Here is a 27327-nt window from a genome sequence, read left to right as displayed (position 1 = left end):
CCGTAAGCTGACGCTGGACCGAATTTTTCTCTCTCTGCAGTGCCAATGGCCACCGCAACTGAAGGCCCTTACACCTCGTCTCTTCCGCCGGATAGGCCTCGCGATCGCCTCGTCTCTCGAATCATCCCGCTCGCTCGCTCCTCCGCCGCCATGACGTCCTCTTCCGGCGACGCCATGGACGTGTCGCCCTCCCACACGCCGCCCGCTGGCAATACCTCTCCTTCGGCCAACAACGAATACGATTCCAAGCTCAACGGCCGCTCCTCCAACAACTCACCTCCTCAAGATGGCCCTTCTTCGTCTGCCTCGATGGCTGCTCCTCCTCCATCGGCCGCCGGCGCCGCTCAGCAACCCAAGATTGTCCAGACGGCCTTTATTCACAAGCTCTACAAGTGAGCTCTCCTCCCTGCCCTGCATCCCGTCCTCCGTCCTGCCCGCCCGCGCTCTCTGCTAATGCTTCCGATAGCATGCTCGAGGACTCGCAGATTCAACACCTGATATCATGGTCCGCTACGGCCGAAAGCTTCGTCATGTCACCCACTGCCGACTTCTCCAAGGTTCTCTCGTAAGGATCAAGCCCGCTTTCTGTGCTACCGTCGCTTTGCGCCCGGCTTCTAACCTGTCTCAGCCAATATTTCAAGCACACCAATATCTCATCCTTTGTGCGACAATTAAACATGTACGGGTTTCACAAAGGTACGAAACGATCCCGCAACTGCCCCCGTCCCCCATCACCGTCCTAATCCAGAACAGAGCGAGATGTTTTCCACACCGGCAACCCCGACACCACCCTTTGGGAGTTCAAACACGGCAATGGCAACTTTAAGCGCGGCGACATTGCTGGCTTGCGCGAGATTAAGCGTCGCGCCAGCAAGCAGCTCGGTCCCAAGGAAAACACCTACGTCAAGGCTAGTTCCTCACAGCCAGGTACCCCCGCTGAGCCCGTCCAACTCCCCCCGGAGAGTGCAGATGCCAGATTTGCCCATCTAGAGCACAGTCTCTACGACATGAGCAACCGCCAACACAGAACCGAGGAGCAGTTGCACTACATGCAGCTTCGCAACCAGGCTGCACTCGACACGGTAGCCCGACTTTTGCAGTGTAACCACGAACTGTCGCGCATATTGCTGTCTCTGGCCCCAGCCGAGAGCTCCACGCACCGTGACGGTACGTGTCAGATGCTCACTTGCCCGTGAATGACAACGCTGACTAGACTAGTGATGGCTTTACAAACCGAAATGCAACGGCAGGCGGAATTTGTTCGCACATTTGAGGAAGCTCCAGAGCCACTTTACTCCTCGTCCAGATCTTACCTCGGCAATGTTGACAATGCTCCTGTATCACCCAGACAGCTGCCGCAAGACGATGGCCGTCGCGCTGCACCGGGCATTGCCCAGATGCGCGCCCAGCCACCCTATCGCCCACTGGTGTCATCCAATCTCACTTCCGGCAGTCGTCGTTTTGGATCCATAGGTGGTACTAGCCCGAACCAGTCCTCACCGCTTCGCAATGCCGCGCCCGCACCACCGCCTGCCCCTCACCTCTTGTCCGCAAACGAGCCTGCCGGCATGGGTATGGGCCGTCGACACACGACTGCTGATATTCGGGCCCACGGCTGGCAGGCCGTTACGGCCCCCTACCCGCCATCGAACCCGCCATCCGCGCCCTGGCCTTCATCACCAAGCCGAGTTCCGCCTGAGGACCAGCGCATCCGCGAGTCCCTGTCGAGTTACTCACTACAGAGCGCTTCGCACGGACATCCACAGTCGCGCCCGACAACGCCTCCACCGCCCACGGCCAACGGTACGGCAAACGGACACGACACATTTGGCGGTTGGGGTTGGAACTCCACCAACAGTCGTGACGGTAGAGGGCCATTGTTCAAGGACTCGTCTGCGCCCCCTACCAGACGAGGCAGCATGGCTCATATCCTCAACCCTAGCAATGCCGAGAACAGGTCGGACGAGGATGATGATGTGAGGGGCGAAGATGATCGGAAGCGCAAGCGTATGCAGTGACCTGCCTCTCCACGCACCACACAATACATGATTCGTGCGCATCTGCGCCATAATCGTACAAACATTACACCACACGCCAACATTGTTTTGGCATGGCAATTCAAATTGCATCGAATACATCAGAAGCATTCAGGTCATGCGATATTGTTGGGAACATGACCCAGAAGAACATGGCTTCGGGCCACGGAACCCAACTTGCAAGGGGCTTAATATTGCGGAGCATTACTCGAGGCGGACGGCGATTCATTCATATACCTGGGTTCTCGATCCGGCTGCACCAGCCTGGATTCTTGCGTTTGGACCACTATTCTTTTTTTTAACCTTTGGAACGGGCATGGCGCGCGATTTTTTCTTACTATATATCATCTCTGGGATACCGCAACGGGGCAGGTCAAACGACCACTTGCGGACACGCGAGCTAAGCGGTCACTCGGCTGAGCTGAATACGAGAGGCCTGGGCGGTCCATTTATTGCAATCCTTTTCATCATAATGGTTTCAACATATCTGGAAACAGATAAACGGCTGACATATTGTTGGGAGCGTGGGACACGAACGGTTTGGAAATGCAATGACTTGGGTGGGAAACCGTGTATACCAGTCTATTTTTTTAACATGTCATTATATACAACCGCTACGCTGGATGAGCTGTTTTCTATTTGGTTTTGCAATGGGATATATCCGACATCAAAACAAAGTTTATAAGTCTTTCGACATGACTCGCTGCCATAATACAATGCCCGCCGGTTGTCAGAATCTGACGTTTGTTTTGTATTTTCATGCGGATTTTGCTTGATGTTTGCTCTTTTTCTTTTTGTTCTTCTTCCGCTTCGTGGTGGTGGTGGCTGGTTGTGTAGATTGAGCCTCCTCCTCGTCCTCCCCCGCCGCCGTAGTCTGCGTCTCTGCAGCGACCGAATTGCTACCAGCATCAGCCCTCGCACGCGCCGCCCCGGTCAAGCCTTCTTCCCGCTCTCCGTCCTCACTGACCTCGCCGCGCTGCTGCTGCTGCTGCTGCTCATCGCGTACCTCTCGTTTCGGCCTCTTTCGCTTCCCCAGCGCGCTCCGCCCGACGTCGTCGTCCTCGTCGCTGTCTTGTCCCGCCGCCGACGACGCCTTTTTGTTCTTCATCTTCAGCCTGTCCCGCTGCCAGCGCTCCCTCTGCGCCGCCGCAATCTCTTGGTCTCGCTTCCTGCCCAGGATCCGGCCGCGCAGCTCCCTGTCCTCCTTTGTCGTTGCCGTCCCGGAGGCGGCGGCACCGCCGCCGCCGCTGCTACTGCTCGGGGCCACGTAGCCGACGCCGCCGTTGGGGAAAGCCGCGCTCTTGAAAAAGGCCTCGTCGTCGAGGTCGGCCTGCGTCTTGCGGTGGTCGACAACAGCAACGGCGGCGGCGGACTTGGACTTGGACTTGGACTTGGAGGAGGGGTCGATTGTCTGGCGCCGAGAGGGGTTGAGGGACTGTAGAATCGAGGGCTGCGCGGCAAAGAGCATAGACACGCGGTTCGAGAGCGCGGCGTGGTCGGCGGCCAAGGGCAGGGCGTCGGGTGCCATGGCTTTGTTCGTTCCCCTCTGGAAGGGAAGAGATGCGCGGCGCAGATTTGCGCAAATACAAGGAGGCTTGGTGGTATAGACTTGAGATTATGAGGATCGGTAGGCGAATCGATGGATAGTTGTGCGCGGCAATGCGCGGCGTCGAGGAGAGCAAGTTGTACGTTTGGAGATATAAAGGTCAAGCAAGATTGAAGGAAGCATTGAGCAAATGGGCTAAAAAAAAGGTTGCTAGCGACTTGGTGGGGTCAAGCTACATTAGTACTATTTACAGCAGTGCATACCCGTCTTCTTTCTTCTTCCTCTCTACAGAACCAGAGAATAGTCACATAATAGGAGGATGAAGAATATATCACAAAAAGAGAAACGCGGACGTTTTCCAGGAAAAGTTTAGTAACAGAACACGATATACGAGATACGGGCGTGTGAAGCTGAGGATATGTTCACAGGGGCACCTACAGCCCGTGGCGCAGGATAAGGGTCAGGAACTACGTTGTGGCTGGCAACAGCAAGCCATGGAGCAATGTTGATTTATACATACTCAAAATATACACTATATATTGTGCAAACCCCAACAAAACAAATATTCGCGCTCAATTTCCCTCTTGGTACGCCATGTCATGTAAGTTGGTGCTGTCAAGTGACCACCTCCGCCCTCATGCATTACAACGCAAGCTATGTGCAGTATCATTATGTATCGTACATGTCCCCATCCACCACGTCACTCATCCATGGCCGGACGCAGCGACAAAATATACGGAACCGCCGACGCGTCCTCCCTCGTTGCCAGCCGGATCACCGAGCGGGAGCTGTCCGAGCCGCTCGAGCGCAGACTGGCGTTGGAGCGCTGCTGCGTCAGCAGCGGCCCCTGCTGCAGCCTCCTCCCGGAGGACAGCGGCGTGCCGTGGCGCGTCGCCATCGTCGCGAGGCTGTTGTTGCTGCGCCGGCGCGACACCGTGTGGCGGCTGCCCGGCGTGTTGGGCGCCGTGGCATACTGGCTCCAGGCGTTAAACGAAGAGTTACGCCGAGGCAAAGGCAGCCGGCCACCGGCCAGCGCCGCTCCGCGGCTGCTGCTGCTGCTGCTACTGATGTTGCTGTTCCCGGCATCGCTGTGGATGGACCGGGACATGCGGCTGCGCGGCGTCGTCGGGCGGGACCCAAGCGGCGCGTCGCTGTCGTGAGCGCTCTCCGCTGGTCGTGGCCCAGGGGTTGCGCCCCTGTTATCGTCACCGAGGATTGGAGGGCGCATGGTGCGCAGCAGCTCGGCAAAGAGATGCATGAGGCTGCGGAACTCGCTGTTTGTCAGGGCCCGCGTGGAGAAGCGCGCATTTTCGTACTGCGTGAGAAATTCGCTGGCCGGCTCGTCCGAGCCGACCACGCCGAGCTCCGCCAAGTCATCCAGGTAGGCCCGCAGGCTCATGGACGGATCGCGCTGGAGCAGCGCCGCGGCCTCGTCGTCCATCAGCGCCTGGTCCGCGCCGAGCATCGTTGTCGCCGGATCCCTGGGCGCCAGCGTGAGAGCTTTGGCCTCGATCAGGTTCGGCAGCTCCGACAGCACCGTGCTGTACTGCAGGCCGGGCAGGTCGCGCGAGTCGGGCGACGCCCACCCGGGCTGCTCGATGCCGGCCCAGGCAGTGCCCCTGGCGGGCAGGACGACGCCGAGCTCCAGGCCGACGGTGCGCGCCGTCTTCATGGGCACGCGGGGCTGCGCGAACAGGTTCTCGCGCGAGGCGTTGTCGTCGGCGACGGAGCGGTCGCGCGGCCGCGACAGGAAGGTGATGGCGGCGCTGCGGTTCAGCCCGGCGCAGACCATCCGGTGCACGCGCGCCTTGACGTCCCCCTTGTCGACGGGCACCCACGACTTGGGGATGGCGGCCAGCGCCGTCTTGTTGACGTAGAGGCGCGTGGCGTAGACAAAGGCGATGATGAGCAGCGTGGCGGCGTAGATGAGCGCCAGCACGAGAACGTTGTACCGTTGGCGGTTGGCGATGGAGCGCTGGATGACGTCGCCAGGGGTGATGAGCAGCAGCCCGATCAGGATCAGGTAGAAGAGGATATACACGGAGCGGTACAGAATCCGCTGGACAATCTGCCGGCGCTGCATGACTGGAGAGACCGGCGGCCGTGAGTCTCGGGCAAAGGAAGGGTGTCTAAATATGATGCAATGTGAGTCGTCGGTTTGTGTTCTAGCTCGCAGCCGATATCATCGCTGAAGACCGCATAGCGAAACTAGTGGCGGTTGAGTTTGGTCTAGCAACGAGAACAAGGAATGTAAGTAGAGGAGAAGAAGAAGCGCATCGCATGGGGCTGCGTGCTTGTGGTGACGGTCCGTGGCGGAAGGGGGGCAAAGCTTAATCGGAGGGCAGGTAAAAAGAAGCAAAGAAGCTGCGAAAGTGAGGTGGTTGAACAGAGTGGGCCTCGGCCTGGCCCGTGTCTCTGGCGCAACGACGCTTGCGGCAATCCGCTCCAACGACCACGCGACGAGTCGACGACACAGGGAGTGGTGCATGTGCAAGACATGCATTGGGTGGAAATGAGAAAATGACACCTTGCATCGGAGAGGCAATTTCGAAGGGGGAAACAGAAAAAACTGCGACGCTAGGCGGCCCATCGCGCAGTGCATCATTTGAATTAGAAAACCCATGTGACAGCATTAGTTACGGCAGCTACTCATACATCCAAATATCACCAAAATTATGTCCCTGGTATCGCTCATGCATCAAAATGGCAACGGTGTTTTTATATTATTTTTTTCAACTTCGTATTCACAGGTACCTCACCGAACCTGCTCCATTTCTGGCCTTCGCTGTTCAAGCCGTTGCCTGACAGCCGGCTCTGCTCTTCTCTGTGGTATTGGCTTTGACCTTGATAAGTCTGTCCCATTGGTCTTCTTCTCCTTACTCTCCTTGGTCGCCTCGACCAGTTCTGGATCAGGGGCCGCTTGTGGCTTCGCCATTGCCTCCTTAGCGAGGCGAAGATCCGTCAAGTTTAGTCTGAGATCGCTGCTAAAGGGCTCAAACTTGGCGACAACCTGCTCCAAGCCAAGGCGCATGGCATCGAGAACCTGGTCCACCTCGGGACTGTTCCGACGTCTTGACGAATCCGTCCAGTGAATTGGGAACTGAGTCTTAAGGCTCTCTACCTTCTTGATAATAGCGGTCAATGCGCGGATAATGCCAGGTACATCGCGGTGAACGTTGCCGTACTGATCCTCCGCCAAGCTGTGAATGGCAAGCTGGCATAAAGCCTGGGTGGCATGGACGTATACCGTCGGCTCTGCATATGGCTGGCCCAGGACAGTCGCAGCGAATTCGGTTCCGAAATCGTGGCGAAACATGCTGCCTATCCACTCCAACCTCAGCAAGTGAGAGGTAGCCCGATCAATGTATGACTGCATGCTCTCCTTAGAGACGGCCGCCTGCTGTTCCTTGGTAAGCATGCGGTCGCGAGTCTGCTTCCAAGTCTTCTTGGCCAGGGGACTGAGCTCAGCCATGGGCGACGAGCCTGGTGAGCGAGCAATCTGATCCCAGGCTTTATCGACACCGCTGCGCTGGATACTGCCTTTTGTGAAGATCTCATCCTGCTTGAGAGGCGCAGAGACGCGTTGCCTGGGTTCTTCTGGCGCCTTGATAGGTACGACAGGGACCAAGGGTTTGCCGTATGCATCGACTCGCTCTTCCATGCTCTTCAGAACAGTCATGCAAATTGTGTAGACCTGTGACCACATGGGGCCGTCCTTACGATCAATGTCGGCGAAAATGGCCTTTCGCTGAGCCTCGAAGTCCTGGGCGATGATGGCAAGCTCCCACATGGCAAAACACTGCAATTGTTAATAATTTCGATATTGTAGCACGGGTTGGCACATACCTGTACAGACGACTTCTTGCTCTTCAGCCCGTTGAGAAGGCTACCATTGGGATCCTTGGACTCTGTGGTAAATGGCCTCCCAGCCTTGAGAGGAGGTTTTGCCATGAAAATTGAGAAGCCAGTGTTGCCTACCGCCCAGATCGCGTTGAGAAATGCGCCTGCCCAAACACAGCGAATCATGAGGAATAGATCTGTAGGCCAGCTGTTTGGCACGATGTTGGTTCGAGGCAGGTTGAAGAAGGGGCGAAATAACATCAGAGCCCATGACCAGGTGACAGATCGAAACAGGGAATAGTATAAAATAACGGCCAGAACAAGGGAGTATGTCGCTTGCTTGATGCAGCCTGCAAACACAGTCGGAAACTGCTGGACGATCTTTTGGGACGATCCAGTGAGAAATCCGGCCGTCTTTGCCGAAGACTCTTCCTTTTTTGCGACGGGCTTGACGATTATGAGACGATCGACATCAAATTGATAGTGTACAATCGTTTGCATCACCGCGCAAGTAATCAGGTAGCAGGCGAGGAAAATCGGTCGCTCGTTGAGTCGCGCGCGGTCGCCGCTAAAATACGTGATCCATCTCAGGCCAGCGCTGTCATTGAGAGACCCGAGATAGACCGGGCAAAAAATCGCGCTGGAAACTCCGTACCAAAAGAGCGTTTCGTAAGTTGGAAAACTGATGAGAGCCGTCTTGAGGCTCTGCGCGCCGGACTCGGTCTTGACGCCAACATGGTAGTGCGCGATGCGCAGTATGAGAATCGCAAGTCCGCAGGAAAAGATGATGGCTGTTCGAATACCCGTAGGACCAAGCGGAAACCAGGACCAAAATACTAAAAAGCGGTTAGGACAGCGTCGGCGGCATGTGCTGCGATGGTGCACTCACAGGAGCTCCAGGAAGCTAGAGCAAGAGCTTCCAGGTAAGCCACTCCGAGTAGCAGTGTCGCGGTCGAGGAGAATCGCCTATGAAGAGCCGGTTGCAAGGTGTCCTTGTAGGGGGAGCGTCGAACCACAGCAGCTGCCATTTCCACGTCGCATCGCCCAGTCGGTTGGGAATTGTGCAATGACTGGAGGGTCAGAATGGCAAACAGGAACTTCTTGGAGTCCAAAAGTCAACAACACGCTAACAAAAAGTCGATGGTTACCAGGGAGGCGCTAAACCCACCAAAAAGGTCACACTGGTTGAATCACGTGCTGATAGCGTTACGATGGTGGGCTCCGCGCCAGTTATTAGTGGAGGGTAGCCTGCTGTGATTGGCCCAGCTGCCTGCGTTACGTAGTGAGCATGCGGCGTCCTCCAGGCACCATCGTGGAACTCTCATCTACACAGCTTGATTTCCGTTGACGTTCGATACGCGCGATACATCCACATATAGCGTCTGGTTTTGAATCTTTGACAATGTCCTACGATCGCCTTTCGAGCATGGAGGCCGGCCGGTCCGGTGGCGGCTACAGCGACGACCCTGCGTTCCGGGACCTGCAATCGGAGCTCAAGGGCAAGCTCCAGACGCTGCTCACCAACAACCGCAAACTGTCCAATGACCTCACCGTTCTCGGCACCAAAAAGGACACGCCGCGTCTGCGGGAGCGAGTGCACAACACGATGGAGAAGACCCGTGAAATCTGCCGCGACATTGGTGACGGCGTCAAGAAGTTTCAGTCCTGGGAGGACCTCTCGGTAAGCCCGGCGGGCACTGGCACACAAGCTGAAACAGCACCACTAACCATCTGCTACAGAAGCAGCAGAAGTACGAGCAAACAAAGATCTCGAGCGACTTCCAGGCGGCCCTGCAAGAGTTCCAAGGTCTGCAGCGCAAGGCCCTGGACAGGGAACGAGCGTCCGTCTCGGCGGCCCGAGCAGTGCAGGACGGTGGCGAGGGTGCCGGCGACGACGGCGCACCTCTGGAGCAGTTCCAGCGCCAGGAATTTATCCAGGTTGCCGATCAGGACGAGGTGGACTTCCAAGAGGCTCTGATTATCGAGCGCGAAGAGGAGATTCGCAACATTGAGCAGGGCGTGGGCGACTTGAATGTGCTGTTCCGACAGGTTGCGCACATTGTGAGTGAGCAGGGCGAGTCGCTCAACACGATCGTGGACAATGTCGAGAACGTCCGCGACGACACCAGACAGGCCGACATCGAGAACCGACAGGCGGCACGGTACCAAAAGGCCGCTCGTAACAAGGGATTCTGCTTGTTGCTGATTCTCGGTGTCATCCTCACTATTGTCCTGCTGGCCATTTTCCTGGGTTAATTCGAGCGCTGTCTGCAACGTTTGTAAAGATAGAGCTGGGCCGTGTAATGCATCTTGCAGTTTGCGTGCGCTGGAGTTTAGGAGTCTTTGGTATTATTCAGGACCGTCAATCAGTCCGAGTCTATATAGTTATACACTTTTTTTGTACACGTGCTTTTTTTGAGATGCGTCGATCTGCGGCCTCCTAACGTATGAGATGAGCTTGGGCTGGATTGGCTTCCAGTTCAAGATCTTCTCTCTCTCTGGAAGGATTTTCCTGACGAGATTGACGTTGACAAGCTGGAACGCAAAATTTGCAGCCCAGTACAGAAAGACGGATGCCGGTAGGTGCGTGACGCAAAGGGGAAAGAGTGGTAAGAAAATGCCCAACCGCACTAGGCCACTCAGAAGTCGTTGTGACCGAGTTTCGTACGGCGGCCTGTCGATGAGCACCGTTTTCCACTGCTGTAAGCTCATGCGGCTGAGGAGATTGGCGGCCAGGAGGCCAGAGCAGATCAGTGGGAGGCCCAGCGAGGCATCCTGGGCGATGAGGTCCGTGAACCACAGGCAACCGCCGGTGTGCAGGGACAGATCCGCGACGGTCGTGGGCGCCGCCTGAGCGACGACCCCGCCGGCGCCGCCGGACGCCGCTGCCGAGTCAAACATGGAGACGCCGGACAGCCGGCGCAGCGCCTCGGAGACGACGACGAACGGCAGCATCGAGGACAGCGGGACGAACTGCTTCCACAGGGGCACGCCCCAGGCCTTGTAGAGGCGCTTCCGGGACCGCTCCGTCTCGCGCGCCACGTGCGCCGCCTTGCTGTCCCCGGCGGTCCCGGCGGCGCCGCGGAACGGCCTGCTGGCGTGGCGGTTCGACCAGGCGACGACCAGGGGCTTGATGGCGCTGCGCCGCCGGTCGAGCGACTGCATGTACAGCTGCATGGGCAGGCGGACGGCGACGTTGATGCCGAGCGCCACGAGCGGTATCGTCAGGAACCACGGCACGCCGGCGCCGTGGTGGATAGAGGCGAAGACGTGCGCCGTGGAGTCGACGAGGGGCGTCAGCGCCTCGCTGACAAACGTGCGGCGCTGCTGCTGCTGCTGCTGCGAAGCCTGGCCACGGAGACGGAGCCGGGCGATACGGCCGGGCGCGAAAAGGCCGCTAACTGGGCGTCGGACGTGTGACATGACGAGCCATTCCTCTCACGCCCAAGTAGAGAGGTAATTGGCGTGTTTTCGCTCACGGGGTCGTGGGCCTGCTGGTAGTGGTGAGGCGGAGTGGTTGATGAAGGAGAGACGGATGGTGTTGGGACAAAAAGGCGGGCTGGACCTTTTTTTGAGTTCGCTGGGCGTTTGCAAGGTACGGTGGTGCTAGCCGGGTCGGCGCGCGCCACCAGCGGCGCCTACAGGCGCTGTTGGTGGATCAAATCAGCGCGTTTGCGCCGATTTGACATGGGTACTCAGTAACTATAGGACTTGGAAGAACTAGCGCAACGACAGTCATTGCATGGATTTTTTTACTAGGGATTTTTCGAGAATTGAGTAAAAAAAAGAAATTCAACATTCACTCTTTCCAGCCGGTAGGCTCACTCTAGTGAGGGCTTTTATGGCCCGCGCTTGTCCTATTATACTGACGTAGTACTAACAGACAAATATTCTATGCCGACAATGGCACAGCGCTGCATCGCTAAACGCAAATTCTCAAACGCAAATCGTCGCTAATTCCTTAGCTTTCCTTGTCGGTACAATTCCATGACCTCAAGCAAGACCCGCACCCATGGCCAGCGGACGTCTCTCACCCAGTTTTCCAGGTACTGCAGGGCAGACACAATCTGGTATACGCCCCTTGAATTGGATGTGCTTCCGATGAGCACCCTTTGCCACAGAACAGTCCTTTTGCCCTCCGCTGTGGCGACAAAAAGCCACCAGTCGTGGCCCTGTATAATGATGCTGGGTAGGAATGAGGGTAGAAATTTTAATGCTATTTGCTGCATGTGGCTCGTCTCTATTGTGTCCACGAGGCCCGTCACGCCTACTACCGGTCCAGTCGGTGTCGCGCCAGGCATAAACCACCGCCGTAGAAAAGCCCAGCGTGCCATCTCCCACAGGCCCAACTGCAGCCGCGCCGCCTCAAACCTCTCGCCCAGATTAGTTCCCATGCTCAATACAACCAAGCGGTCATAGAGAGGTGCAAGTTCCTCAAAGCTGAGGATGCCGTGCGGAAAGGCGGCTCGCGCGCGTTGGACCGCAGACGAGAACATCGAGGACGATCCGGCGTGTTCGGGATTCATGTATATACAAAAATCACCTTCCTTGGACAGCTTGGTGATACCATGGCTGGCCAAGAAGGAGGCGTCTATGCTGTCACACGCATGTCAGCCGCGTCTCAAAAAAAAGATAGGATAAGAAGAATGAAGAGAAAAGCGGAATACTCACCATGCCACAGGATTAACAAGATGGATGTATTTGGGATTTCCACCTGGCTGAAACGCCATTCGCAGAATCTGCGCATGGACCTGCATGATCCAGTTTGCCTCGTTGTGGCTCTGAGTGCTGCATTCAACAGCGGCGTCAAGAGCGTCACGCACGTCTTGCGGTGCCGGTGTGCACGCTGCGGTCATGGCCGGTTCGTCAGATACATGATCGCTGCCGCGCAGCGCCCATCGGAATGCCCTATCCGACGCAGCCGCCTCTGCGAGCGCGCCCTGCACAGCGGGTGGCACAATGCCCTTGCCGTCGGAGAAGGCGGCAATTCGGTCGAGCATGGTTTCCAGCTCCTCGGGCATGCCGCGAAAGGTGGCGAGCTCGCGCACGTCGAGACCCTCGGGATGGAGCTGGAGGCGGCGCAACTGCTTCTCTGGGGACGGACGGCCGGAGCGCTGCGGCGCCGGGGACTGGCCCGAGGCGAAGGGGTCGTAGCTGAGTCCAGATGAGGGGGTAGAGGCAGCGGAGCCGACCTTGCTGCGCCGGGTCCGGAGTGTCTCGTCATTGTCTGGTCGCCGTTGTTGGCCGCCGCCGTTGTGCTTGTCGTGGTAGCTGCCCGCTGTCGAAACTCCGGAGCCTGACGGCTCACTGGGCTCTGTCGCGTTCAGCCAGGCTAGGATCTGGTCGAGCTGCATATTTGCCCGCAAATGTAGCAGCGCGTCCGCGTCGGCACAGACTGTCAGCGGCTGTTCTGGCTGAAAGTCGTCGAGGCAAGCGGAAAGGGGAGGCAGGCGGTGCGAATGGTTGTCTAGATATTCAAGGCAACTGGCCGGCCTCGCACCTGCAGCCCAGCGACATGTCACCAGCCATTGGGGCTTGCAAAAACTTGCCGGCAAAATAACCCTAAGCACGATAAAATCAACAAGATCGAAATGCTTGAATAACTCTCTTTTTTTTACTGGCGGCATGTAGCCTGGCTGCCCTAATCTCCCCCAGTCGTTGAGCCTGTTTAGCTACATGTTCACTCGGGCTCTGCATTGAAAGCTTCAAAATAGCAGAAAGTTCCCCGGGAATATGACTTATAGACTCTCTGGTTAGTTTCATATATAGAGCTAATAATAACGGAGTGGTATATGAAGGTTTCAACATAAATATGAAAAACCTGCGTGCAGCCTTCTCATAGAATACGTTGCAAGAGATTGGGCTTATGATCTATTTGATTAAGAAGTTGATTATTAGCGGAGGAAGAGATGGTTAGACTAAGCCAGTATATCGAGGGTTTGATATGTTCCTCAGAGGAGCGTTTTTGTAAATGCCTTGGTACTATTATCTAGCCTCTTGCGTGATTGTTTTATCATACTCTTTAGAGCTGTGGAAGCCAATATTTTCCTACGCCAACAAACTCGAATAGTCTTTCGTTTTTCATCGGCAATGTAATAGTCGGCATATGCTTCGTAAGATTCTATTGCTCCTGAAGAGATATTGGTGCTCGGAAGAAATGGACAGTGTCCTTTTTGTCGTCGTATGTGGAACGGCCCCATGACTCCCGAAATCGAACGCATAGCTCGGCTCACAAGGTAGCTTCAGGTCAAAGAAACAAGTGACATTTTTTTTACCAAGAGTCCGATGTCTTCGCCCGTCGGTCCCCCAAAATCATGCAGCCAAGAGTCTGGCGAGGTACGAGCTGTGAGACATACAAGGAAGCTCTCGGGTCATAGATAGCAGTGTATTGTGACCTAGTCGTGATTGAGCATGAAGGATCCGATCTTGGAGATGGCTTGTTCTAGACGGGATACACAGCGCCATCTTTCTATTAGTATACTTACAGAAGCCTCGAGCTATGGGAACTACTTAGGTCGTGTATGCCCCCATGATGATCCTGCCAGCCGTCATCTCCCGCATCAGGGACATTGCGTGCTAATTATCGGGGTGTATACATACCTGTATAATTTGTTTTTTGGAGCAATTTTTTGGAGCAACTTCCTACCTACTGATACAACCTCGGGTGCTCCAACTTATCAATATACAGCACCATCATGCGCCCCGAGGTACTGGTAATCTGCACTATGAGCAAGGTGGCTCAGCGTGGCACTAGCAGGGCTCGGCATTTCTGCGTGGGGCACAAGACCCCTGTTTTAACACCTGATGACCCATGCATGACCGCCTCTGTCCCAGCTGCCAGGTGTCAAGCTCTGGACAGCTTTCACGTCATTCACGCCGCCATTCTTTGTTTTCTTGCCTGTTGGATCTTGTGGGTTTTTGAGCAATTCCCTTATCATTTTCTGTTCTTTTTTTCCTCACATTTGTTCGGTCAAGTTTCACCTGCCGTCTACCAATTTCTGAACCTGTTTTCCCATCTGGCGAATCCCAATTCGACCCCTTCCACATTCGCCCCGCGCAACCTTCACCGTATGCCATAATCCGTCATCGATCCGAGCACAACATGTCTTCTCGCGAGCCGCGGGGCCGCGAGCCCGCCTCCTCGGGGCGGGCCATCGTCGCAGGGACCGTGTTTCTCATCATTCTTCCTTGGATCCTGTACCTTGGTGCCCCCGTCGCCTGGCGCCTGTTTGGCCGCACCGTGGGCTTCCTGTTTCGCAAGAAGACCGAGGGCCGGCGATCGGTCCTCGTGGCTGCCATGGACGAGGAGAATGATGGATTTGCGCAGGAACACGCGGAAAGCAAGAGCAGCTCCGGTGACGAGTGGGAAAAGGTGTCGGCCGGCGCAGAGCACGCCGTGTCGGACAGCCTCAACAGCAAGGCCAAAGACTGGGATGGCATCATTGGCTTCTTCCACCCATTCTGGTACGTTGACCCAGCAATTATCTGCGCAATCACGCCGCAGCTAACATTATCAGCAATGCTGGTGGCGGTGGCGAGCGAGTCCTCTGGGCAGCTATACGCGCGACGCAGCTGCGCTGGCCCAAAGCCAAGTGCGTTGTCTACACTGGCGACCACGAAGTCACCAAGGCCGACATCATTGCCCGGGTCAAGGTACGACAGCGCAGGAAGAATTGGCCCGTCAGCTTGCTAATCTTGCGATAGAGCCGATTCAATATTGATTTGCACCCGCCTACCGTCCAGTTTCTCTATCTCACCAAACGGCAATGGGTACTCTCCACCAGCTGGCCTCGCTTTACCCTCGCCGGCCAGTCTTTCGGGTCACTCATCTTGGGGCTAGACGCCTTTTCGCTTCTCGTCCCCGACGTCTTCATCGACACCATGGGATTCGCCTTTGTCCTCGGCCTCTGCAAGTTTCTCTTCCCCCGTGTGCCCACCGCCGCCTACGTCCACTACCCGACCATCTCGACCGACATGCTCGAGTCGCTCGACCCGGACTCGCCTCTCGGCTCGCGTGGCGTCAACGGCGGCCAGGGCAGCGGACTCCGTGGCCTCGTCAAGAAGGTTTACTGGCACCTCTTTGCGCGCGTATACTGCTGGTTTGGCGCATCGGTCGACATTGTCATGACCAACTCGACCTGGACCCAGACCCATGTCCAGTCTCTCTGGGGACCCTATCGCAAGGACAAGGACGCCAAGAACCCCATCACGGCCGTGTTCCCGCCTGTCGCGGTCGAGGAGCTCGAGGAGGCCGTCGAAATTTCTCAAGAGAGCGAGGACAAAGTTCGCGAAAACATTATTCTCTACATTGCGCAGTTTCGCCCCGAAAAAGACCACCGCCTCATCGTGCAGTCGTACTATGAGTTCCTCAAGCTGCACGGCAAGCCCTCGGAAACTTCCAAGCTCGTGCTCGTGGGTAGCGTCCGCGACGACCACGACGCTAAGAGAGTGTACGAGCTGCGCCTCATGTGCAACGAGCTCGGCATCAAGGACCGCGTCGAGTTCCACCTAGACGCTTCGTGGCCCGAGATCCTGCAGTGGCTACGCAAGGCATCCATTGGCGTCAATGGCATGTGGAACGAGCATTTCGGCATCGGCGTCGTCGAGTATCAGGCCGCTGGTCTGATTTCTGTCGTCCACGACAGCGGCGGCCCGAAGCTGGACATTGTCGTTCCCGTAGACGGTTTGGCAACTGGTAAGCAGACTACCCACACACTCCGTAGCAAAGATACTTTCAAAAGCATGATTCTGACGCCTCGATCCCAATTTAGGCTTCCACGCATCCACGTCAAAAGACTTTGCCGAGAGCTACCACCGCGTCTTTATGATTCCCGACAAGGTGCCGACCAGACTGCGCGCGCGCAAGTCGGCCAAGCGCTTTACAGAGGCCGAGTTTGCCAAGAAGTGGCTAGATCAAATGGACCGTCTTGTCGCCATGGCAAAGTAATCATAATTGACGCATAGAAAGTGAAACATACACGATGGATTGGGCATGCCATGGCTTTGTGGTATAGATTTTGCGATACCCCCCCCCTTTTTTTTACACTGCGTTTCTTTTTTCCTGTTTCTTTTTCCTGTAGAAAGGTACATTTCTATTTGCTATGTGACACTAATATACTTGCAATGTATTCGTTTGCGCAAAGCCGGCGATGCATTCCCTCCCGTTCATTGACCCCTCCTGGCCCTCGTGCCCTCGTAAACAAAAAGCACAGCCAAACGGGATCCTGTCAATCAGATGCTGTACCCGGCGCTGTTTGCCTGCCGGGGCTCGCCCACGGCCTCGAACGAGCCGTCCTCCCTGCGGCGGATGGCCTGGACCGCGCTCAGACCCGGGCCGGCCAGGTGCACGTCGTGGCCGCGGGCGCGCAAGGCGGCGGCGGTGCCGTCCCAGTCCGGAAAGGAGGACTCGAGCGTGAGGCGGTTGGGCAGGAGCTGGTCGTGCAGGCGGCCGACGCGCAGGGCCTCGGCCATGGTCATGCCGTGCTCGACGGCGTGCCAGAGGCACTGGGCCGTGGCCGTGGTGATGCGCGACCCGCCCGCGGCGCCCACGACGGCGTAGAGCGTGCCGTCGGGGCGCGTGGCGATGAGGGGCGTCATCGACGACAGCGGCCGCTTGCGCGGGCGGATGTAGTTGGCGCGCGACGGCGCAAAGTCGAACTCGTTGCTGACGCCGGGGATGGAGAAGTCGTTCATCTCGTCGTTGCTGCGTTGAGGAAAAAGGGGGGTCAGCTGAATGTCTGCTTCTTGGTAAAGGGGGGGGGCAAAGGAAGAAAGGCGTACAGAATGATGCCCGAGTTGGGCTCCATGATTTGCGCGCCAAAATTAATGTTAATCGTCGTCGTCAGCGACACCGCCATGCCCGACGCGTCGGCGGCGACGAGGTGCGAGGTGCCGTGGCTCTCGGGCGGCGCGGCCACGTCGTCGTCGCCGGGAAAGTACTCGCGCGGGCGCCTGGTCGTGTCGTCGAGCACGCCGTCGCGGATCCTGCGGACCGTCTCGTCCGAGAGCATGTCGCGCTCGTAGGCCAGGACGTCGCGCTCCGGGGGGAGGACAAAGGCCGGGTCGCCGAGGTTGGCGCGGTAGGCAAAGGCGAAGCGTTGGGCCTCGGCGAGGCGGTGCACCGTGCGGTTGCGGTCGTCGCGCCAGCCGGACGCGGGGAACCGCTCGAGCACGCGGAGCATCTGCAGCGCGACGGCCCCGCTGGCCGGCGCCGACATACCGTGCACGTCGAGGCCCCGGTATCGGATCGCCCGCACGGGCCGGTCGACCACCGCGTAGGACTGCAGGTCCGCGACCGTGAGGGTGCCGTTGCGGGACTGCACGAAGCGGGCCAGGTTCTCGGCTGATCAAAAGTGTTAGCAAAAAGCGGGTAGGGGGCCATGGCAGCATGGGAGGAATGATCAAAGAGGACGAGGCGTACCAATCTCGCCGTAGTAAAAGGCGTCGGAGCCTTCATTGGCGATTCTCTCCAGTGTGCTTCGACAGTTAGTAGGACCGTAACCGAGCACGTTGCAATGGGGGGCGAGTTTACATACTTGGCCAGATTCTTTCGAGTCATGACCTCGCCCTTCTTCAAAAGCTGCCCTGTTTGTCGAATTAATACGTCTGTGATGATCTGGCTGCTGGCATCAACATACCCTTGGGGGCAAACTCGGCCGCAAAGATGGGGTCGTCCAGCAGATATGTTTTCCCATCCTTGATCGTCGCATTCATCTTTGTTTCCATATCCTCCGATACTATAGGCGCAACACTGTCATTAGCAAACACACGAGTCTCGCTTCATCGCAAAGGGATACGTTGCCCAACGCACCTCGAAACCCATGGCGCGCCACACGAATGGCACCCTGCATGATGTGCCGCCACTGCAAGACCTGCGGGAACAACTACTGTCAGTTCCATGCCGGTGCTCTTCTCCCGCCAGGGCCACGCGGTAAAACGCCACCAGTCGAGAGGAAGAAGCCAGAAGGGGGGTGATGCATACTCCGTATTTCTGGTGGATGTACTCGAGGCCGAGAACCTCGCCCGGCACGCCGACGGCCAGGCCGCCCGCGACGCTGAGCTGCTCGTCGTCGCCGTACATGTCCTCGCGCGCGGCGGCGGGCGCCGTCTCGCGAAAATCGACCGCCTCGTAGTTGCCGCGGGCGTCGCGGACGAGCGCGAAGCCGCCGCCGCCAATGCCGGAGTGGTACATGCCGATGACGCCGACGCAGAATGTGGTGCCGACGATGGCGTCGACGGCGTTGCCCTGCCGAGAGGTCAGCCCAGTCGAAATCGAGACAAATACATGGAGAGTTAAAAAAAGAGAGAGAAAAAAAAATAAGCGTACACCGGCCGCGATTATGTCCCTGCCAATGGCACTACACTCGCTCGCCTCGCAGGCCACGGCGCCGCGGGTGCCAAAGGTGTCGGGCGAGAAGACGACCTCCGGTACCGCAGCGGCGCTGACGGCCGAGGCGCCGCCCAGGCCGAGCGCGAGCAGCCTCGCGACACTTTGTTGCGTTTCTAAAACGAATGAAAGAAAAAGGTTTCAACCACGTTAGCGCCGAGGATTTGATTTGAGCCATTCTCGCGGCCCTGCGCCCGCGGTGGCTGTTGTCGCACTCACTCATCGAAGGAGGTGAACTGGTTATGGCGCAATGGCGAGTCGCTAAATCGTCGCTAAATCGTCGCTGAACGAGCGGTGTCGGCCCCGGAGCTGGTGCTGGGGTCGCAGAGGCCGAATATGTATATTCCGGCACCAGATGGCGTTCAAACGAGGGAGGAACGCGAAAGTAGAAACACAAAAAGACGATCAAGAGCGCACAGTGAGATGCAGAGATGGGAGGGAAAACTTGCCAGGGCTGACAAATTCTGGTCACACGATGGGTTTTGTGCCCGGCGCTGGGCTGGGACGGCCGACGTGGTGAATTCGGGGAGCCCCGTGTGTACGGTACGTGCGCCGCCGGCTCGTGCTATCCGGAGCTAAAAAGGCGATTGCGCTAAAGAAACCGGGCGAACCTCAGCAGTCGTTGGTGTCCAGATGGGAGGCAGCTGTAGTATCTCGGGCAGGAAACGTTGACCATCCCATGAATTTATTCATTTATTATTTATTATTTGGCCCTGGTCAAGGCCAAAAGTGTCCGAATACTAAGTACTTATCGTGTACCCTACCCGAACCAAAGCTCCACGCTGGCAAAGCCCGCAACCGAGACATGCGTGTTCGAGTTCACATCTTTTCAAAGCTGTGGCAAGACAGTCACAAGCCACTGCCGCCATGCAAGATTCAGAATTTCTTTTCTGATCTGCACGGGTGCGTGTACATTGGTTGTACCGGCAGTGCTCTCTTGCCCTGCCCCCTGCCACTGTCCCCTGGCAAAGAGGAGTATTGGCCGACTAACTTGAGTCCATTCTTATTAATGTGTGAGATGACGGCCTTGTCATCGTCCACGGCGGTCGGGCATATGTTGACTTTGCTGGGGCGGTATCGCGCGGTATCAATACTCTCTCGACAGCCCCTGCGACACAACTCGGTGCACAAGTAGCCAACCGCATCACCCATATGGGCCTATTACAGAACAAACTCGACGAGACAGTTCAACAGCAACCTGGTCAGTCGGAATTTATCCGAAAAAAAAAAAAAACACTTTTGCGGTACCCCTGCGTCAGGACTCTGTCAAGGCTACTAGATGGGAAGCTCCCGGGTAGGCTGGAGCCAACAGTACCATTCTCCGGCTAACTAGATGAGAAGAATAAATGTCACCCTCGGCTGATCGTGTGCTTCAGTCGATTGTTTTTATTGAAATATTGGAAGGAAAAGATGAAAATAAAAGTAAACTGAAATAAATGGCTCTTTCGGGATATAAATCTCGGATTTGTTTCGCTACGGAAAGCCACATCGAGGCCATCTCTGCAAAGGTGCAGATTATACCTCCCCCAATTGTCCTGCAAACCGGTACTTGGCTCCAAATGGCTGCATGGCTGCCAGCATGTCCGCTCCGTATCCCAAGGCAATAAGGCCTGTATGTCACTCCGATTGCTTATCGGAAAGGGCGTGATATTTCTCTTGCAATCGCGCGTTCAAGCTGACACAATCCGTCTCTCAGTTCAGCATCATCAACCTCAGTCTTATTTCGAAACAGACATTCTGCCGCCGTCATCCTTTCTGAAATATCATCCGGCCATGTAGCCCATATGATACTGCGTCTCGGACCGGGACTTCCTGTCCTGTTGCGCACCAGAGCGGTCTCTCGCCAGTCGACATCAATGCCGTCCACGTCGACCGAGGAGGCGAAGCCGTGGCGTGTCGCCGAGCGGTCACTTCAGATCACAACAGCAGGGCCTCTAAACTTTGCGGACTGGCGCCGTATTTTCCCGTGCCAAGCAGAAGCTCTAAGTTGTCTCTTCTTCTCACCGAAACTGCCAGTTCTGGCAGAGACTCGTTCCTCGACTCGTTCCTCGACTAATAACGCACGAGGTCGACGCCCTCCGCCTCGAGCAAAGTCTTCAAAACGGGCGCCTTGGCGAAGCGCGTGGCGGACTCGACGCAAAAGTCCAAGACGTCGCTGCTGTGACTCGTCACCGCGAGCAGAGCCGCGGCCGCTCTCGCGTGGTTCCTAACCACCGCCAGCACCAGCGCCACCGCCGCGCCCCTGGTCTTGTGCGCCAACGCCATGCGCAACATGTCCATGCGCCCCGTTCGCAGCAGCGAACGCCAGTGCCATGCTCGGCCGCGCCTCCTCCCCGCTCAAGGGCTCAATGTACGCTTCGTCAAGGAGCGGCCGCTCACACGGCCATGTGCATAAAGTCGACTCGAGACTGCGAAGGAGCGTCTTGTTGACGAGAGCCAGGCTGTTCACATCGGAGACGGAGGGAAGCAAAGCGACAATGTGGAGAAGGGCTTCCCGTGGTAGGCGCATCATCTTTGGACGGTTTTGATGCACGCCAGACAAGAGTACCTGCCCAAAAGGATACGACTACCGGCGCGAGGAAAAGCAGAAGGAGTCTTTTTTGGAAGACGAGCGCTAAGATATCAAGCGAAGACACAAGGTTGGATTTGAGATTCAACGACTATCGATCAGGAGCGGTCCGGGATCTGTCTTTGGTCCAGAGGTTGCCCACCCATGTCAACATTGACGAGGCGTGATACGCTTTGCTTCAGTCTTCTTTGATCAAGTAAACATCGGTATCTAGTTGCTCTCCGTCTCCGTGTAAACTGCTTGCTGCATTGCACTTCTTTGGTCGCTCGCAGCTGGCGTGATCTGAGGCAAACACCTCCAGTTAGTGTTGCCTTTCTGCCTGTGTGGGTGCACATATTTCGCCTTTGCCGTTTGAAACGTGCCCAGAGTGATGAGGTGGAGATGTTCTCCTTCACCACCGACCTTTGAGCTACGCCTATAGTCTTTCAGATACGGGATTCCAACCTTGCTCAGCCCCCACGGTTTCGAGGAGAGCCACTGACTGAAAGGGCTACCTACACCCGATGCAGCCGTTCCCGTGGTTGAGCGAGCCAACGTGCAACACATGGATCTTCTCCTTGTCATTCACAGACTCCTCAATAGCAGACTGGAGAATTTACGTATAGAAGTCCCTCCCGGGAGACTTGGCGCCAATTTACGATTGATAGTATGGGCATACGAGGCTTGGGCTTTTGGGCACCTGATCTGACAAGGAAAGCCTGCTGCATGGAAGGTTTTGCCAGAATGTCTTGGAGGGCTTAATTGGCCACTATCGTATTTAGTAGTGCGCAACTTTTGCTGATCAGAAAGAAAGGGATGTATATTCATTTTGTGCGTATATTCAATTTGTATGTACTTTGCTCTTTCCAAAGCACACATCGATTCTATTTTCCTGCGGGCTTGAGCACTCGGGGGCGTCTTGCCGCTACTCGGTTCCCGTCACTGCTTTGGCATGCCTCATTCCTTGTCTCGTAGACGCGCGAAACGTTTGGGGCCTGGCTTCTTCATCATATCCGAAGCAAGCTTCCGGTCTCGGCCAGCTTTTGCTCGGTTCAATGGTGTGTTACCGTTCGTGTCGGCAGCATAGATGCTGCACATTCCGGTGTCAAGCAGTGCATCTATGATGGTTCTGCGCTTCCCCCTTGCTTCCTCACTCGGGGCTCGCAGCATGACGGCGACCAAGAGAGGCGTCTGCCCCAGAAGGTCCCTCTTGTCCTTGTCAACCTTGTCATGTGCAAGCAGAAGTCTCACAACGGCGACATGCATTCCGGAAACTGCTAGAGAAAGGGCGGTGCGGCCTCCTGAGCCAGTGGCGTTGACATCTATCGAATCAGCAGCAAGCAGCGCTTTGACCAAAGCATCATCCCCGTTGCTTGCTGCGCAGATTAGTGGTGCCTGCAGGCCACCTTCGTTCACGTCGACTTGGTGAGTGTCAAGTAGTGTATTGACGCTGTCTCTTTGTCCTAGGCATGGCGCATCTGAGAGGATTGTCATTGTAGCAAGTATTGCCTAAAAGCTGCACACAGTTTTAGAACGGAAATTCACGGTAGGCGGTGGCAGCATTTTATAGTCGTCCCGAGGCAAGAGAAGGCGCTTGCCATTAAAATGGTCACCACTCAATCATTGGGTCTTGCAACAAAGACAAAAAGAAAAACGAACATGACAATGAAAGTAGCCGCTGAGTACCACGTACCGAAACTTGCGCGAGCGGCTAAGCACTCAGACTTGAGCCGTGCCTCTACATCAGCGTTAACCTTTGTGTTGGCAAAGGAATAGTTTCCGCGTGTGTGTCACGGAATAGATCTGGTTATTCTTTTATATTAAATCTTATATATCTACCAAGAGCATAATAAATTTGTCCTTAAAATTACTTGCAATTACCCACCATGAACGTTAAAAGAACCATAAGATTGTAAGTTATTCTTTAAACTCTAAAGAGTACTTTTGTTGTACTGGTAGAAAAGCCACCTGTTCCACCTACCGCTTTAAACTACCGGGAGCAGGCGCTAGACATGCTGTGCTCAGTGAGTCTTCCTGTTCCAGTATATTGAGAAAAGTAGTAAATACAAGATATACCAACGATATCTACCTCGGCGCCGCCGATACGCAACAACATCACAGCGCTGTCCGGAGCTGCGCGGGTCCCGGCGCCGGCGTCCGGCCAAATGCGGAAGCCTGGGGTGCGAAGAGGGGTCGGGTGATCAATCTTATGTTGATCCCGAATCCATTAGCTATTGGCATCGTGCACTGACTAGGACAGGACAGCGATTGACAATTTGCTACTCGGAACTAGCCATTCCAATTTCAATATTTCATTTTTGCTATATGCCCTTATTCCCGTTCCCATTCCCGACAATTTTCCTGTCTCAACCTACATGAGTAGAGCAGCATTTGTAACTAGTTGATAGGGCTGTCTCGCTCATGTGTGCTTTCAACTGCCCCCTTCGATGTCTTTCAAGGACGTCACAGAAGGATACCATCGTCGACTAACAAAGACACTAAGCAGCGGTTATGGATGTAAATAAAGATCTCAAGTTTCCAAAAATTCTATAGCTACATGCTACCGCTAAAGGCAAAAGAATCTATACTAGCACTTATACTCGTGCCATGTAAGAGGAAGAGCTAGATTTAGGGAGAATTAGACCGCTTGTCTGGCTTTTAGCCCAACCCTGGACCGTCCTCTAATGCACTGCCAGAGTAGCTTGGTATATTCATACGCTCATTTCTTATAATATCCTCTAGAAATGGTTTATACGTGAGACTAAGGTCACGATAGCAAGCTAGCAACCCCGTTACTAGAAAAGCATGCACTTCCCTGCCCTCTCCAGTGTTCATCCGCAGCGGCACGCGATAGGAGTACTCCTCCCAAATCCTCTTAATCGGCAGGAGCCGGTCGTAGACGCCATGAAAGTAGGCGTCCATTGCTTCTTGGTCATCGCTCCTCGTATACATATAATGCACGAGCTCGCATAAGCCATCTGCAAGCTGCGGCCTCAACGTCCCCGATTCCGGGCACTGCTTTACACGTTAGATTATACACGCGCAAAAATATCATACGTTGAATCCATCATTACGTACCGCGGTCGCATTGTTTTCATCGGCTTTGCTGCCAAGCATGTCGAGGAGCCTCTGCATCATGGCGAGGAGCGTGCGCACCTTGGCTACGGTGGCGACAAACAGCGCCTCGGCGCGCGCGCCATTCTCAGCGAGCCACGCGTCGCTGCCATGAACCGTCTTGGCGTGCAGCAGTGCGCGGCAGAGCACAAAGGGTAGCGGCTGCCCGTGACGCAGGAAGAAGCAGTCGACCGTGCGGCCCATGGCTTCGTCCAGCTGCGCGAGGACGTCGCCCCGCGCGTAGTAGACGTCGTCCTCGGCCGCGCGGGGCACGAGGCCGACGAGCAGGTCAACGTCGCTCGCGTCGGTCTGGTCGCCTCGCGCAAACGAGCCAAAGACGCCGGCCCAGGCGATGGCGGAGCGCCTGGGCTCGGCGACCGAGGACAGGACGGGCGCGAGTCGAACAGAGATATCGCCTATTGTGGCGACGGGGGAAAGGATGGGAAGGACTGGTCGATTGGTCGTGAGGGCCATCTTGGATGGTGTATATAGACGTGTGATGGGGGGTGCTCGCCGCAACCGTATTAGGTTATGCATCATCGGTTGCGACGGCCATGTACATGATGGCGCAGCGTCTGTGGGGATTATGGAATCGATGTGTGAATTGACAGCTCTGTTTTTCCTCGTGAGGATGCCCGTGATGACAGCATAGTAGTGATGCATGCGCAAAAATTGAGGTCAGAGATAACCTGCTGCATATGTGCAGCCAATTCTGGCTGCCGGCACGTGATAATCAACGAGTACTTAAGAGAACTACCACTACTACTAGATTGCAAGATTCAACCATCTACTCGTTATTTCTGGCTGCATACTGTGCAAAGTGAAGGGTCAGTAGACTCGCGATCCTGTTGACTATTGATATAGTCAGAGAGGCTCGTCGGTATTGACGCGCTACTAGTCACTTCCAGCCTCTGGCTAGGCAATTCTGGCGACTTTCCTAGGTCTAACATTATAATTCTAGAATAAGAAAACTCTAGTTAATAGTTTTCCTAATAAAAAAAATATTTTATAAAGTATTCTTTCTTTTTTATTATATATCTTTCTTAAATAGCTCAAGGAAGTATACTATGATGTTGCTCTTAGGTACCTCCCGGCACACAGGTCCAAGTCCTTCATTTGTCCCCATAGATTGTCTGCCAATTAGTTCAAGCCATGAACTGTATCGCATCGCCGTTGACATGGTTCTGCATCATGCTTTTATTTCTACTAGCGAACGCTACTCCCCATTCGCGACGATACGTTTGCAACCTCGTTCCTATTGCGGCGACGGACCCCACTGGTCATTTTGTATATCAAACCAGCATCATGAAACTCATTTCTCCTGCATTTACTTCATTACAGCCAACCCAAGATGCAATAGGACGAGCAGTCGCTATGGTTAATGAATTCAGAATCCCAGAGTCCTCCAATACCGTCTCTGTGTCAATCATCAATTCTACAAGCAAGGTTACCATTGAGGCAGACAAGATATTCGCCAACCCGCACCCCAATCATCCCATTCTCGAGGTACCAAACTTCTCGTTCGTCATTAAACATGAATCAAAGAATTACACCATTCTCTTTGACCTTGGTCTGCGGAAAGACTTCCTCAATGCCGCCCCCATTGTCTCCAACGTTCTTCGCAGTGGGGAGTCGTCTTTGACTGTTGAGAAGGATGTACACCAAATCTTGAAAGACGGCGGGCTGTCTCCCAGTACCGTGAATGCTGCGGTTTGGAGTCATTGGCACATTGATCATATCGGAGATCCAAGCCTTTTCCACCATGACATGAAGCTGATCGTCGGTCCCGGTTTCAAAGAAAACTTCCTTCCCGGGTACCCAGAAAACGAAGAAAGCATGGTTCTCGCCAGCGACTTTGAGAACCGGGAGCTGGAAGAGCTTGACTTTATGACGGAAACGGCAACAAGAGTTCAAGTTGGACAGTTTGACGCCATCGATTACTTCGGAGACGGATCTCTCTACTTTTTGAACGCGCCAGGCCACACCATAGGCCACATCGCCGCACTGGCGCGCGTGCAGTCTGCGCCAGACAGCTTCATACTGATGGCGGCGGATGGGTGCATCCATGGCGGCCAACTCAGGCCCAGTCCGGCCCACCCGCTGCCAGCCGCTGCCAGGTCGTCGACTTTGGAGCTCGGGCCGGAGGATGCCAACGCGAGCAACGATCAGCGTCCCTTCTACCGAGCCGCTAGAAACGGCGTCAGCCACGACGCGGATCTGGCGGACAAGACCATCCAGTTCTTGCAGGACGCTGATGCTAGAGATGACGTCTTTGTCGTCTTTTCGCACGACAAGTCTCTCTTGGATGTTGTCGATTTTTTTCCGCAAACGGCAAACGACTTTGTTCAGAAAGGTTGGGCCAAGAAATGGAGATGGAAATTTTTGGACGACTTGGCGGTGCATAAATAGCAGAACGATCATCAAAAGCAAACGTATGCCGTCAATTGCCCCCAATGCGGATATAATAACCCGAGTGGGAGCAAGTACTGTGGTGAAACTCTGTCGGGCGGCAGCTTATACGGAAAAGAGCTTCCTCAAGTCCTCTGATGCAAGCATATAAGGGCTCAGTAAATACATTCAGTCTATATTAAGCACATATATGTAGTGACTCATATATCGCAAGGCAAAGACCATTAATACGGAGGTCCTAAAATACTTTTAGTCTACTCTTTTATTCACAGAGGCAATCCATGAGATGGCGTTATTTTCCAGTGTCTAAATGCTTCTGCTACATCGGTGTGACCGAGCTCATCCGTATATAGCATCACTCTTTCCTCTAATTTTGTCGTTCTGAAAAATTCAACCCACTTGAAACCCGAAACTTCGTTCTTAATTCACTCTTTTGGTACAAAATCTG

The 27327-nt window shown here is 55.3% G+C and overlaps 11 protein-coding genes across 11 annotated transcripts; 4 read left to right on the top strand and 7 right to left on the bottom strand.

The window, feature by feature from the left end:
* Nucleotides 1–45: 45 nt before the first annotated feature.
* V2A60_005779 (HSF-type DNA-binding-domain-containing protein) lies at nucleotides 46–2018 on the top strand (the record flags this gene model as incomplete). Its single annotated transcript, XM_083257086.1, has 5 exons — nucleotides 46–392; nucleotides 467–565; nucleotides 629–696; nucleotides 754–1167; nucleotides 1219–2018. 5 exons carry the CDS (start codon nucleotides 46–48, stop codon nucleotides 2016–2018), a joined length of 1728 nt encoding a protein of 575 aa, XP_083113212.1.
* Nucleotides 2019–2793: 775 nt separating this feature from the next.
* Nucleotides 2794–3564, bottom strand: V2A60_005778 (uncharacterized protein; the record flags this gene model as incomplete). The annotated part of the gene is made up of 1 exon (XM_083257085.1): nucleotides 2794–3564. One exon carries the CDS (start codon nucleotides 3562–3564, stop codon nucleotides 2794–2796), a length of 771 nt encoding a protein of 256 aa, XP_083113211.1.
* A 718-nt stretch (nucleotides 3565–4282) lies between these two features.
* V2A60_005777 (nucleoporin NDC1) lies at nucleotides 4283–8450 on the bottom strand (the record flags this gene model as incomplete). The annotated part of the gene is made up of 4 exons (XM_083257084.1): nucleotides 4283–5667; nucleotides 6463–7381; nucleotides 7429–8258; nucleotides 8312–8450. The coding sequence occupies 4 exons, from the start codon at nucleotides 8448–8450 to the stop codon at nucleotides 4283–4285; spliced, it is 3273 nt and encodes a 1090-aa protein (XP_083113210.1).
* Nucleotides 8451–8824: 374 nt separating this feature from the next.
* V2A60_005776 (SNAP receptor PEP12) lies at nucleotides 8825–9678 on the top strand (the record flags this gene model as incomplete). The annotated part of the gene is made up of 2 exons (XM_083257083.1): nucleotides 8825–9103; nucleotides 9163–9678. 2 exons carry the CDS (start codon nucleotides 8825–8827, stop codon nucleotides 9676–9678), a joined length of 795 nt encoding a protein of 264 aa, XP_083113209.1.
* Nucleotides 9679–9807: 129 nt separating this feature from the next.
* Nucleotides 9808–10845, bottom strand: V2A60_005775 (uncharacterized protein; the record flags this gene model as incomplete). Its single annotated transcript, XM_083257082.1, has 1 exon — nucleotides 9808–10845. One exon carries the CDS (start codon nucleotides 10843–10845, stop codon nucleotides 9808–9810), a length of 1038 nt encoding a protein of 345 aa, XP_083113208.1.
* A 530-nt stretch (nucleotides 10846–11375) lies between these two features.
* V2A60_005774 (uncharacterized protein) lies at nucleotides 11376–12776 on the bottom strand (the record flags this gene model as incomplete). The annotated part of the gene is made up of 2 exons (XM_083257081.1): nucleotides 11376–12018; nucleotides 12094–12776. The coding sequence occupies 2 exons, from the start codon at nucleotides 12774–12776 to the stop codon at nucleotides 11376–11378; spliced, it is 1326 nt and encodes a 441-aa protein (XP_083113207.1).
* Nucleotides 12777–14524: 1748 nt separating this feature from the next.
* Nucleotides 14525–16369, top strand: V2A60_005773 (alpha-1,2-mannosyltransferase ALG11; the record flags this gene model as incomplete). Its single annotated transcript, XM_083257080.1, has 4 exons — nucleotides 14525–14886; nucleotides 14940–15075; nucleotides 15127–16117; nucleotides 16194–16369. The coding sequence occupies 4 exons, from the start codon at nucleotides 14525–14527 to the stop codon at nucleotides 16367–16369; spliced, it is 1665 nt and encodes a 554-aa protein (XP_083113206.1).
* A 284-nt stretch (nucleotides 16370–16653) lies between these two features.
* V2A60_005772 (gamma-glutamyltranspeptidase) lies at nucleotides 16654–19031 on the bottom strand (the record flags this gene model as incomplete). Its single annotated transcript, XM_083257079.1, has 9 exons — nucleotides 16654–17125; nucleotides 17203–17764; nucleotides 17843–17898; nucleotides 17958–18006; nucleotides 18060–18158; nucleotides 18233–18293; nucleotides 18404–18667; nucleotides 18749–18924; nucleotides 19028–19031. The coding sequence occupies 9 exons, from the start codon at nucleotides 19029–19031 to the stop codon at nucleotides 16654–16656; spliced, it is 1743 nt and encodes a 580-aa protein (XP_083113205.1).
* Nucleotides 19032–20860: 1829 nt separating this feature from the next.
* Nucleotides 20861–21320, bottom strand: V2A60_005771 (uncharacterized protein; the record flags this gene model as incomplete). Its single annotated transcript, XM_083257078.1, has 2 exons — nucleotides 20861–21050; nucleotides 21112–21320. The coding sequence occupies 2 exons, from the start codon at nucleotides 21318–21320 to the stop codon at nucleotides 20861–20863; spliced, it is 399 nt and encodes a 132-aa protein (XP_083113204.1).
* Nucleotides 21321–22313: 993 nt separating this feature from the next.
* Nucleotides 22314–24944, bottom strand: V2A60_005770 (uncharacterized protein; the record flags this gene model as incomplete). The annotated part of the gene is made up of 4 exons (XM_083257077.1): nucleotides 22314–22732; nucleotides 23433–23562; nucleotides 24168–24371; nucleotides 24435–24944. 4 exons carry the CDS (start codon nucleotides 24942–24944, stop codon nucleotides 22314–22316), a joined length of 1263 nt encoding a protein of 420 aa, XP_083113203.1.
* A 900-nt stretch (nucleotides 24945–25844) lies between these two features.
* On the top strand, nucleotides 25845–26879 carry V2A60_005769 (MBL fold metallo-hydrolase; the record flags this gene model as incomplete). Its single annotated transcript, XM_083257076.1, has 1 exon — nucleotides 25845–26879. One exon carries the CDS (start codon nucleotides 25845–25847, stop codon nucleotides 26877–26879), a length of 1035 nt encoding a protein of 344 aa, XP_083113202.1.
* Nucleotides 26880–27327: the final 448 nt, after the last annotated feature.

Source organism: Cordyceps javanica, chromosome 3, assembly GCF_051103115.1.
Source record: "Cordyceps javanica chromosome 3, complete sequence".
Taxonomy (NCBI): domain Eukaryota; kingdom Fungi; phylum Ascomycota; class Sordariomycetes; order Hypocreales; family Cordycipitaceae; genus Cordyceps; species Cordyceps javanica.
Note: the sequence above shows the minus strand (reverse complement) of the source record. Positions and strands in the feature narration are given on the sequence as shown.